This window comes from Bidens hawaiensis, unplaced genomic scaffold (assembly GCF_021521415.1).
Source record: "Bidens hawaiensis isolate Kalapana, Puna unplaced genomic scaffold, B.hawaiensis_p1.1 tig00043320_1, whole genome shotgun sequence".
Classification (NCBI taxonomy): Eukaryota; Viridiplantae; Streptophyta; class Magnoliopsida; order Asterales; family Asteraceae; genus Bidens; species Bidens hawaiensis.
In genome coordinates this window covers 39,831-53,049 of record NW_027497676.1, presented here as the reverse complement: position 1 = coordinate 53,049, position 13,219 = coordinate 39,831, and the positions used below count along the sequence as shown (strand labels likewise).

The 13,219-nt window shown below is 31.3% G+C and overlaps 1 protein-coding gene across 1 annotated transcript; it reads left to right on the top strand.

Moving 5' to 3' along the window:
• The first annotated feature begins 697 nt into the window (after positions 1 to 697).
• LOC143594195 (uncharacterized) lies at positions 698 to 2,825 on the top strand. Its single transcript, XM_077073570.1, has 2 exons — positions 698 to 1,645; positions 1,725 to 2,825. The coding sequence occupies exons 1-2, from the start codon at positions 698 to 700 to the stop codon at positions 2,823 to 2,825; spliced, it is 2,049 nt and encodes a 682-aa protein (XP_076929685.1).
• The last annotated feature ends 10,394 nt before the right edge of the window (positions 2,826 to 13,219 follow it).

The following is a 13,219-nucleotide window of genomic DNA, read 5'->3' as shown; positions in this document are numbered from 1 at the left end:
TATTGTTGGGTGGGAACGTGTTAGTTGTATAACTTCTTCAAAAAAACGAAAATAAATAAATTAAATAAAAAAAGTATAAGAAATATACTTTGTAACAAAATAATTAAGTTGGTTAGTTAATAAATTTTTTTGTCAAACCTGTTAAAATATGATAAGAATATATAACTTATTCAAACAAAGAAAATAAATAAACTACATAAAAATTACAAAAAAGGATAAACCATACACAAAAATAAACGTCAGGGATAGGGGTGATTGAAATTTGAATGGTACCTAGTATTAATTCGGTACTCATTTTTTATGGTTTTAGAAACGTATCGGTACCGGTATTTCATTAAAATTTAAAAATAGCAACTTACTTTATTTCATTAAAAATTATTGATATCAACAAATTTATGATTTTTGGTGCGTCTACTTGGTATAGTCGGTGAAATTTAGCCATTGGGTCATCCCGTACGAAGTATCTATGCATTCTATGTTTGTTGGTCGTTTAAAAAAAGGAGAAACATGAAACCCCAAAATAGTAGGGTAAAGCTTAGTCACTTAAGAACGAACGCGAAAGCAACATTCTCAACTTGCAAACAAATATCTTTGAACTTGTTTTAACTTGTTTTAATACTTAAAATATATAATAAGCATGTTGCATCTTGCTCTACTAAATTAAGCACACTCTTCACTTTTTCCTTATCCTAGCATAATGGATTCGGAATATTATGACGGATCGCCAACTCCATCAAAAGTCATGATGCCATGGGTGGGCTTGTATACTGCTGCAGCATCTTTGATATGCACACTTGCAATGGCAGCGGATACCATTCAAGCATTGTGGCAATGGAAGCTCTGGTTTCCAAATAGATTTTTCACACTTAATGCTGCTACAATCACACTTATTGCAATAGCAATGAAACTACCAGTGGATCTGAGCACTGAACTTATGGAAACAAAGTCTCTGAGCATGTTTTTCTTGGTCGCCATGTTAGCCAACCTTCTCCCTTCTTTAGGGCTTATGGACGACAGAGAGCTTCTAACCAACATTGTGGCCTTGGCTATCCTCTTGATCACCATTGTTGTAAATATGGTGATCCAAACTTGTTTGCCACAGTCATATTTTTCTAAGTTCTTAATTCTTGTTATGCCTTTCATTTGGTTGCCATTTTCTGTGGCTTTGACAGTTTCAGCAACTAGAAAAAAGTTGGAATACAGATACAAGGAGTCGCAACAATTGGTTTCAAGTCATCAAGAGAAAATGTTTTCTTCTAAGGAACTCATACTCTATGTTAAAAAGTATTGGATGATGACAGAAACTCATAACCCTCAGTTTGTAATTGCTTACTCACCAGTTTCTTCTGCCTATGGGGTTATATGCTTACTCCTAGCTGCCAGATCATGTATAATTTTGCAAAGTGTCTTAAAATACAAAAGAGTTTATTTCGAAGGTGGAGAAGCGGATTATAAGTGGTCAATCGTGGTAATTTTTATCGTGCAACTACTTGGGGCTGTAGTAGGCAGTATTGCACCGATTTTAAGATGTTTCACATCTATCGGTCATTATAGTCTTTCAACGAAATTAAGCAAGAACCATTTAAATTTGTTTGGAGTTGAGAAACACTGGGTCCAAGGGCTGCAACAATGGAAGCGTAACCATGTTCATTCACATATTCCAGGACGTCATTTCAAAATAATTTTCCATTACGTAAAAAACACCTTTTTGAACTTTTGTATAGCACTTCATATTGCGATTCTTTGTTATATGTAAAATAATATCTCTTGTTCCGCATTTTTTTCTAATCTTACTCTCTTGTTGTTGGTATATCCTCAATTCCATTCTGAAATGGCTTAAAAAGAAGGTAATCACGCCTGACGGCAATGCGAGCTCAGAAATAGAAGAATATGCAAGATATGTTGTCCAAATTGAAGAGGAGGCAAAACTTTCAAATAGAATATTGAGAAACACGCTCAATTCTATAACGCAACTCCTTAATGCAGAGAAAGAACCGCTTAATCTTATTATGATTTTAGATAAATCTAAAGGATTCATTGGAGTAGTGGAGTTCGACAATGACCTAGTCCAACCTTTATATCCAGAAGAAACCCACAATTGTTGGAGCCTCGTATTAGTAACATTGACATCAATTGCCATTGCACTTCCTAACATTAAAAATGTTGATTTCAAAGGGCTTCTTGCCGGTATGAGAGAAGGCCTCCAAATTGTAAGACATATTGAAGAATGTCTCAATTCAGATGGTGAATTAGTAAATGCAATAAAATCGGCAAGACGAGTGTGGGAAGATGTTAAAACATACCGCATGTGGTTACATATCGAACTTCGAAAGAAGGCTCACGAAAGAAAAACATCAAAGGAGATCCTTGAATGGTTTGGTGATGAAGCTGAAAAGGTTATGAAAAAGTTTAAGGGTAGCAAAAAGTCAAGCATAGATCGTTCACCTTATAAGTTCGTGCTTGCTTGCTCAATGTACAAAATCAGCAAGACTATATTGTTGCGCTTCAACGAACAAGAAATCGCTTTGAATGATGAAGAAATTTTTGAATGGCTATCAACCATCATTGCAGATGTTTTACTAGCTTGCTTTACCAACTTACCACGGGTTGTACAAATGAAGTGTCACCACAGTGCAATCGAGAAAAGGGGAGACAACATCCAAATTGCAGCTCAGCTTCTTGGTAAATCGAAAAAAATCCTTAAAATTCTTGAAGAACGTCCACTTCCTGATATCGATCAAGACTCAATGGCATACATTGATAAGTGGCGTGCAATACCCAAGAGCCACATACCTGATGGTGGTGCTTCTTCGAATGGGATATAACCAAGTTTTTCAAGTTTCTATTTAGTAACTATTTTTTTAATATATTTCCAGAATAATCCTAGTTGTAATAGTTGTTTATGTATAATATCATTACTATGGTTGTTATTATATTAACTTTGTTCAGAATATATTTTGGTAGTGTTAGTACTATTTAGCCGATATGTATGTATAGGCAATAAGAAGGATCATCGACTCAATACCAGATATTGCTGAATATTAATGGTACTTTAACTCATGGGCTACACATAACCAATTAGTCCTTGGTCACATCATTGGTGTCTAATTACACTAAAGCCATTTGGGCCGGTTGTCATGATGTTTATCAGATGATCTACTTCTTGGCATTTCTTATATTTGGGTTACAACCTACTTTCTTGGTCCACAAAACAGCAAACCGATCATATCCCGTTCCACGACCAAGGCACCAGGGGTTGCAAACGTTGTCTCTGAAACATGCTGGTTACGCAACCTTTTATTGGAACTCCATCATCCAACTCGTGTGATTTTGGTTTATTGTGATAATATAAGTGTCATCTGTCTTTCTAGTTTCAACACCATCTTTCCTTTTTCAAACTCTAAATTAGCCTTGGATCGGATTCTGTGTTTTCTAGCTATGTTTGGTTTTATTGGGTCATAATTTGATATCCAACTGGGATTGAACCGTAATCAGTTCAGCTGACATGGGATGAAGTGATGAACCAGTTGGTTGAACACTATAAGAAAACTATTTTGACAGGGTCGCCCCTATCTCAACCACAATTGTGATCGCTGTAGAACACTTGTACCAACCACATGCACTCGGTGAAGGGTTTGGCCAGATTTCACTTGTGAAAAACCCTTTACCGCAGTGGCGGACATACATTAATTTGAGCGGTAGCGGAGGCTACGGCTCAACTTTTTACCAGTAGTGTAAAATAAAAATTTGGCCGATTTTTGTGTTTCTTTACTGCTGGGAAAAAATAACGTTACCGCTAAGATTTTAAGCCCAACCAATCTATGTTTTAAACCCAATGAAAAGCCAAAGCCCAAAAAAAAACCCATTAACCCAACCAAACCACATTTCACCACTTCACCTAGCTATTTACAAAAAAAAAATAATAATGATAATAATAATACAGTAGCAGCTGCACTATGCTCCACAGTCCACACCATCGCCGGCGCACCTTCACACCATCGCCAATGAACCTCCACACCACCGCCCACAGGTAAGATTTTTCAATTTCTTGTTTAAATTAAAATTAATTTAGGATTTAGGGTTTAGGTTTAAATTGGAATTGAATAGGTATTTATGGTTGATGTTTAAATTGGAGTTGATTACCTTTTAGTTTTGTGTGTAAACTAGGTTATTGACCCGTGGGCACCACGGGTGGAAAATATAAATCATGTAACATCCGCACGTTTCCAGCGTCAACTGATATATAAATCATGTAAAAACATAACATTCAACTAAAATAACATCCATTTTACAATTATAAATTAGTAAATAGTTCCTTATAAACCACATTTGTAGTTTTATTTGTAACTTTACCTTCATTGTCTAATATAAGCATTTTAACACCGTCTCTACTCTTCACTGGTGATAAAGCCACATATAGTTGACCATATGTAGACACTGGTTCTCGCATGTATATGCCAATTCTTGCTAGTGATTACCTTGACTTTTATTAATGGTCATTGCAAAATAATCCGCAACAGGAAACTGTCTTCATTTCAATATGAATGACAGTTTCTTATCTAAAGGAGTTAGACCACTACGAGTTATATAAGTGCAAAACTCAATGTTAGTACCTAAAATAACCTTTACTTCGATAAAAAGCCACCCCAAGTTAATTACTTGTAATCTGGTTCCGTTGTATAAACCGTTCTTCAGATCAATATTCCTTAGTAACATTATTGGCACACCAACTTTTAGAACCAATCTATGATTAGGCATACCAGACATCTTTAAACCATTTAGAAAATCTGGTGAGTGTAATGCTGGATCGAAACCAGGACCAACACTATCCGACTTGTCTATACTATCAAAATTGAGATATTTAACTTCTTCTCCGGGAAACAAAGACAAAAACTTGTCATTAATAGCTTGGACAACCTCATTTAAAGGTGCAAGTATGGCCCTTTCTTGAAAATATAAAATATCATTAAAATTTTCCAATAATGCAGGATATACAAAATCAATCATATCAGAAATAGGATGATGAATCACCAATCAAAAGATCATCTGGTATATCTATATTGGCGTTACTGTATTTATAAATAATGAAATGCAAATGTTGTATTTATAAATAAATTATAATTCAATATGAATTATAAGACATCATAACTTATATGAATCAAATACAAAAACATACAAAGACTAATAAAGATAAATGAAAAATTAAATTATTTTATAACTTATATCATGAGTACTATAATAAGCAAACAAAGAAATTAGTCTCCAAATCAACAAAACAAGTTTACAATTTTGATTCAACAAAACTTCTATCTCAATGTTGATTCGAAAGATGAACTTTATCTAAGACATTTATTACACATCAATAACCGTAATGTTTATTACTCTAAGATAGTACTCGTGTTTATTTACACATCAATTTTAAATATTTGTTGCACATCAATGTTAAAAGATGAAAAATATCTAAGACATTTTATAAGTATATTTTAAATTTATGTTACAAAACAAATTGTTATGACAATCTAAAACTTAAATTTAGTCTTTCATAATACTATAATTAACTGATTTTCAATATAAGGGTTTCGTACATGCTAATTTGGTGGTGATGAAAATAGAAATTTAATTTTGTTAAAACTTAAACATATGGTCAACTATATGTTGCTTTATCACGAGTGAAGAGTAGAGACGGTGTTAAAATGCTTATATTAGAAAAGGAAGAAAAAGTTACAAATAAAACTACAAATTTCGTTTATAAGGAACTATTTTCTAATTTATGAAATTCTTATTTTTAATCTATTTAATGATTGTAAAATGCATGTTATTTTCGTTTAAAAGTTATGTTTAATAAAGGTTTTATTTTGTTACCGACATTATTAACAATTGTATATCATCTTCTCGTCTCCACATGTATATGATATTATGTTTTCCACTTTCATATTACCAGTGGATGTTACATGCTTTATATGTTTCCACCTATGACGCCCACAGGTCAATAAGCTAGTAGATAATATGCATTTTTGATTCTTTAAATATATAATGTATGAATCTTGCAAGTTATAAAAGCAATGGTATATTCACTTTAAAAAGTGTTGTAGGTAACAATGTAATTATTTAAACATCGAGGGGAAGTTTAAAAATACAAACCTTATGCGGTAATGTGAATATGAGTCATATAAATTGTAACATAACATGGTTAAAAACCACATCCTTTATACAAAGTAATAATATGGAGAGATTGGATAATACGACTGGATATCTACAAACTGTTATAAACGACCGAGCCACTGAATGAGCCAAGCCGGTCGATTTGGTTAGTTTGAAATTCATAAGGTTGGGGATAGTTGTTTAACAGTTTAGTCTTATTTAAACTTGAAACCGATCTCGTAAATCAAATTGTCTGTTAAATTATAACTATTTGAAGATTTTTTTTCTTTTGAATATACAATTATGTATATGTAAACGTCATACCAAGATGAAAAAGAATAAAAGACCGTTAAATCAAAGACAACCGAAATCAAGGTTAACCACTTTAAAATAAAGTAAATGTAAACACATTTGATTTAAAATTATAAGAATTAAGATACTTTTTTTCATAACTTACAGTGTCAAAATAAATATAAATTATAAAAGATGAGAATATTTTTCATCCTAATTTTAAGCAAAGAATTATGCTTACAAGATCCTTTCCTTCTTTTCTCATCCAAAAAATTCCTAAAATTTAAAAAAAACAAATTAAAACTATGAATGTATAGATTTGACATATATTAAGACAACCTAAATCATGTTGATCATTCGTATAGAAAATATATAAAAACACAATAAAATTAAATGTATAATATTAATCAATGGGAACTTGTGTTCACAACTTACATATGTAAATTAGAAAAACAAAATGAGAATATTGTTTTGAGTCATCCTCTTTTCAAGCAAAGAATCATGCTAATGAGATCTTTTACTTCTTTCATAAAATAAAAAAAAATCCTAAAACTAAAACACAAATCAAAACTATGAATGTAGAGATTTAGTTTTCCCTTGATCATGACCATAATACCAAAGATACCACTTAACAAACTTCTTCAACCCGGTCGCCAAATCCGACGTCGGCTTATGCCCAAGTACCCGTGTAGCCAAACTTATATTCGCGTGCGTATATGGAACATCAATATAACAATCAACGACCTATTCTCACCAAGCCACACATCATGCTTGATGATGCAAGCTTTCCTTACATAAGCTTGAATTTTGTTACCCTAATACATTATTATTAACATTAGTACAGAATTGTATGAATAATATAGTAAAATTATACCATTTCGTCTTGCAAAATCATTTCTATCGACCAATCTTTTTCGGGCTTTGAATTGTCCTTGAGACGCCATAGTTTCAAAATACGCACCTTGAAGATAAAATTGTAAGAATAATATAATAAAATTAATGAATGTGTAACAATACCATTTCGTCTTGCAAAATCATTTCTATCGACCAATCTTCTCCGAGCTTTGAATTGTCCTTGAGACGCCATAGTTTCAAAATACGCACCTTGAAGACACAGTCACTGTTTAGCACATCCAATGGGTTCAACATTGTGATGTTTGTCGGCTCCATCTTCCTAGTGGTGACAAATTAAAAATAAACAAATTATTAATTTCGGAACAATAGCACTTTTAACCAAAAAACTAAAAAACAAAATGAATTATATAAGCACGATAAAAAAAATAAACCTTACAAACAAACAGATTCGTATTTGCTAAATATGGTGTGATAGTGTAAGAATTCTTATATCAAAGTCATAGTATTTATTTATAAGTAGTAAATGATTGAATTTTTGGAGAGTTGAATAAAGAAGGAAGGTATAAATATAATTAATATCAAACATAAAATTAGGATTTTGAATTAGCTTAAATTATGGACGAAAATTAGGAGATCTTAATTAGGGGATTTTCAAATTTTGAAATACTTGAATGTAAATATGTAATGTTGTTAAATTATATTATAAATACAAAATAATCAAAATTGATATCTAAAATTGATTATCAATTCCCGTATATTTAAAATTATAATAATTTATGATATATTTATATTCTTAATCATATGGATGAAATTTATAAAAATAGTCAACATAATATAATTAAATAGTAAATTAATAATTAAATAATTGATATAAGCTATGCAAAAATAACTTACTAATTTGTTTTCTATTTGTTACCATTAATATAGTTAAACAGCAATTTAAATCATTATGATATATTTAAATCCTTAATCATATGATTGTTTAATGATTATGTTAAAATAATATATATAAATGTATATATCATAATTTATTATAAATTTGAAATTCCATAATTAAAGTAATCGTTAATCAAATTATTGATTTTTTTCTAAATTAGAATTATTATGATATATACCACGTTACCACTGATTTTTTCCTAATATACAGAAATTCATTACGGATCTAGATTTATACTCCAATGGTTAAATTTTTAATTAGTCAATCGGTCAAATTTCATAAATCTAAAATTAAAACCAATTATAGTAAAATATTTAAACCTGGTGGGAAGCCTAAATTTGTGTATGAAATCAAAAAAAAAATATAGTTTCAATTGAATCAAAATACAAAAAATAAAACTTAGTGATTTAAGTGACCGGTGGTAACGTTGATGGGTTATGAACACAGTCATGGGTAGGCCAATATGTTGTAGATTAAACGTCCGGCTAATGAACAGCTTCATCGATGGTGGGCGGTGAATTGGCCGGATAAATGAATTGAAGGTTGAGATCGGTGGAAGTGGATGGAGACGTGAAAGAGGAGATAACTGATTTGGGTTTTTAGGTTAAATTATGTTATAATGAATAATGAATACATAATAATAGAAATAATATGAATAATAGAAATTCATAATTAATAATTATAATTATTAATCATTAAAGAGAATTGATTGTAGATTATTTTAATTTAATATTGATTTATTTTATTCACGTGAAAATTAGAGAAGTGGTAGATATAGATGGAAAGTTTAGGAAACCACCAATAGGAATATGCCAAGTTGACCTAAAGTCTATTAATTTAATAGTATAGTTAGATTATATTGCCAACTTGGAATTGAATATTGGTTATTGATTATTGATATTAGGTTTTGTTTCAAATTTTGTTTATGAACTTTGAATCTTTGAAGATGAGTAAACCTTTTAAACGTCAAAGAAAAGAAAACGATGATATTGGTTCATCTTCACCAAGTTTAATATTCCAACTTCATGTTCAAATATGGTTGATGATTTGCAAGAAAATGAAGATATCGGTCCAAGTTCAAATATTCCTTTGACTTCAAGTCCTTCAATACGTTCAAAAATCAGTTTGGATGATCTTCCTTCGGATCCCGCCGATAGACCACCTATTACTAGTTATCATCCTAGTTGATAAGCGGGACAAATCGAGCATTGAATAATCTAAGACAAACCGTATTTTACAAGATGTTGGCAAAAGTTACATATTTTTGTGAAAAAAACAAGATTAAGATGTTAGATATGGAGGAAAGTTATGGTAATAAAAGAAACCGAAAGTATGTCATTACTAATCGACATCATTTTGAGGTTGAAGTTTTTAACACGGTCTTGGATATGCAAATTCAAGAACTTGGAAATAGATTTAGTGAAGTGTCAACTAGTTTGTTAGAAAATATGTCAGGTTTAAATCCTAGTGATCCGTTTTCCAAGTTTGACATATCTAAGATAGTGGCTTTTTCATAGATGTATCCGAATTATTTTACTAACAAAGAAAGAGGGTGTATTCTGGGTGATCTTACGACCTTTTATTACACTTTAAAGGAATGGGTGATCTCGCTCGTGTAATGGTGGAAACCGGAAAACACACGACCTTTCCTTTGGTGTATCGAATATTGAAGCTAGCATTGGTTTTACCGGTTGCAACTGCAACCGTTGAAAGATGTTTTCTCTAAAATGAAGCTTATCAAGACGGATTTGCGCAATCTAATGGGTAATGAGTATTTGAACAATGTTTTAGTTTGTGCGGTCGAAAGAGAAACGTTTGATAAAGTAAATGAAGAAAATGTAATGGCTCGGTTTCAAGCTATCAAAAACCGAAGAGGAGATATTTACAGCCCAACCTAGATCCGCCACTGTTGGTTCGTTAACCCGGTTAGTTTAAATTTATTTGTTGTCGTGTTGTTTATATTTGTTCATTAAAATTGTACTAAATATGGGGGGAAAGTTTTTGAGCGCTACAGCTCGGTTTCGAGTCTAGATCCGCCACTGCTTTACCTACCACATATGATCAAGATAGATTTAGTGGGAATTTTGGTCACTCGTGAAAATTTATCCTTACCACACGTGGTAAAAAAAATTACATATATTTTATTTTTGAGTTTTTTAATCCTTATCTATATGCACCTTACAACACCTATCCCGACCACATGTGATCGGGGGATTGTTTTAACACCCCAATCCAGAATGAGTTTACGTGTCACGACGTACGGAGGTATACAGAGACAGAAGACATAATCCACAAGACAGCAATCCTCATAAGCATCCTAAAGTTTAATTCAACCTCTCCATCCCGCCCAAAGTAACTTGTGAACCTGCTTTAGGGAAATTTTACGAAATGAGCCGAATGTCCGGTACGGATAAAAGGCTCAAATAACAATGCAATAAATAGATACAAATATAACAAGATGAAGATAAAGAGTTAAAGTAACATAAATGATACGATGTATGCAAACCAATAAAGTAAATCGTATCATACGGATAATACACATAAACCGAAAACATATAACATACTAGTGGGGCTACATAGTCATGCAGAACTATGCACCCAAAATAGTGTGTTGGGGTGTTGGCATACACCCAACCATCCACGAGCATACCATACATATCTATAGAACCTATGATCGATCCATATGCCTCCTAATAGTTGTGGGCCACACTTGCCCTTAAGAGACGGCGTGAACTAACCTCTCTGTCACGGAAGGAGTACACAACATCGATGCCACAATGTCGTGCCTGTGGGACACTCCACAAAAAGCGTAGAACTCAGGGTACTAGAGTACAACCAATTCCAAGTAACAAATATATAAATCTAGCAAATGCAGGTAACACGCTCAAAGTACAAACAGTATCAACAAATCTGTAAAGTGTAATAAGTAACAGAACATGCGATATTAAGTACAAACTAAAAAAAAATATTGCATGCGTACAATATCATTCTATATTTTGAGTCCAAACGACCATAACCGGACCTTGAAGCGAAATAAATTAGATCCGATTAATATTTCAAAGACGTTTAGGAATTCCAAAAGAATGAGAAACGTCAACGGGGTTTTAACAATCGAACATAAAAATAACAAGTGGAAGGGTAAAAATCTGTACGTTGCGACGAGTTGTGTAGTAGTGAAAACTCCTTTGTAACGGTTTATATTACCCATCAGATTTGGTATATGCACTGTTCACGTTGGTTTAGCTATCTTATGTTCGTGATTTCATAATTTAGATATTTATTTATGTATAACACTTTTCTTGAATATTATTACAACTGGTAAGATTTTATTCCATATTAGTTTGAGGCTCGTGTATTACACGGGTAATTGTTGAAAATTTTAAACTTTGACCATTAAGTGAAATACATTAACAAATTGCTCATATAATGTTAATACAATTACAATTAAATTAAAATTACAGAAATTACATAACTAAAATTACACAAATATGTTACAAATAGGTAAAAACTTCCCTTTACACTACATTTATGATTGTATTAGTAGGTATACATTGTTTATCAAAAATAAAAAAAAAATTAGTTCATGTCTGCTTGTAACTCTTAATAAAGTAACATATAGGCATGCGTATAACTCTTGATATAGCTATATATAGTTGTCTGTGTGACAAAAAAAGGTTCTCCAAGTACATACCAACTCTAGCTAAATGATAATATATATCCATGATACAAATAAAAAAATATTCATACACATAAAATATCATAGCTTTTAATCAATTAATATGATGTCATTTGAGAACATCTCATCATGCTTATCCAAAAAAACATGATTATCCGAAAAACCATATGATATAATTATCATTAAAATCTTTACAATTTGAAATTGATTGATCATAATAAATTTGTTTTCATTAATATTCTGTGTATGACAAATTTTTAATTAACTTTATATTTTACAATTAAAAATTGTATAATCAAGCAACATAAAAACCAAAAATTTAAATATAACAAAATGATTTGTTTATTTAATATGAATGTAATTAACAGGAAAATAAAAAATACATACTAACATTAAAACCATGTTCAAATAATAGTGATTATTCTAAGTTAAGAATATTAGAAGATTTAAAGTTGCATAAAATGAATGCAATGATTCTTATTTATAATCGTTGAAAGTAGGGCTATCACTATTACCCATAACATGAAACCCAACCCAAGAAAACCCGGACCTGAACCCAAACTAACCTGACCCGAGAAACTCGAACCCAAAAAATACTAACCCGAACCTGAACCTAAGTAATTCGGGTTGGTTCTTGGGTCCGAATTCTAGGTTTCGGGTCAACCCGAAAACTTTTAGTTTCAAAATCATATGTATTTTTAGGTATTAAAGACTAAGCCTTAGCCGCTGACGTTATCCGAATTTAGTCCAAATCGATTGTTCTTATTCCACATATTATGAATCGAATGTTTATTGTTTATTATTTTAAATATAAATCATAATTAACACTTCAAAATTCACTAATCGTCACTTGTCAATCCATATGGAGAATACTTATTATATGTAGTAATGGATTTTGTTGGAATAAACCTATAACTTTAATGTCATATATTGAAATAATCTAAAAGAAAAGGACCATATATGAAAATTGGTTGAAAAAAAGGTGATGAGGGTTATGGTATTGACAAGTGGCAAAAATGATAGGCTTTTATTAGAATAGATAGATGTTTCAAATAAATAACTTTTAATTCTTTGAAACTTCATCTTATGATAATAGTTTGAGAAATATTTCTATATACCAGGATTTTATAAAACTAATTAATATATAAACATGTATATTTATTATAGTATATTTTGCTTAATATTTAACACTATCGTTTCTCTATAAACACATAAATTTGTGAGATTATAACAATTCCTACGTATTTTGTAATAGTTTGTTGAGCTTGTTAATTTGATATATGACCATTGGTCCAATAATAAATGAAGTTGGCTAACTG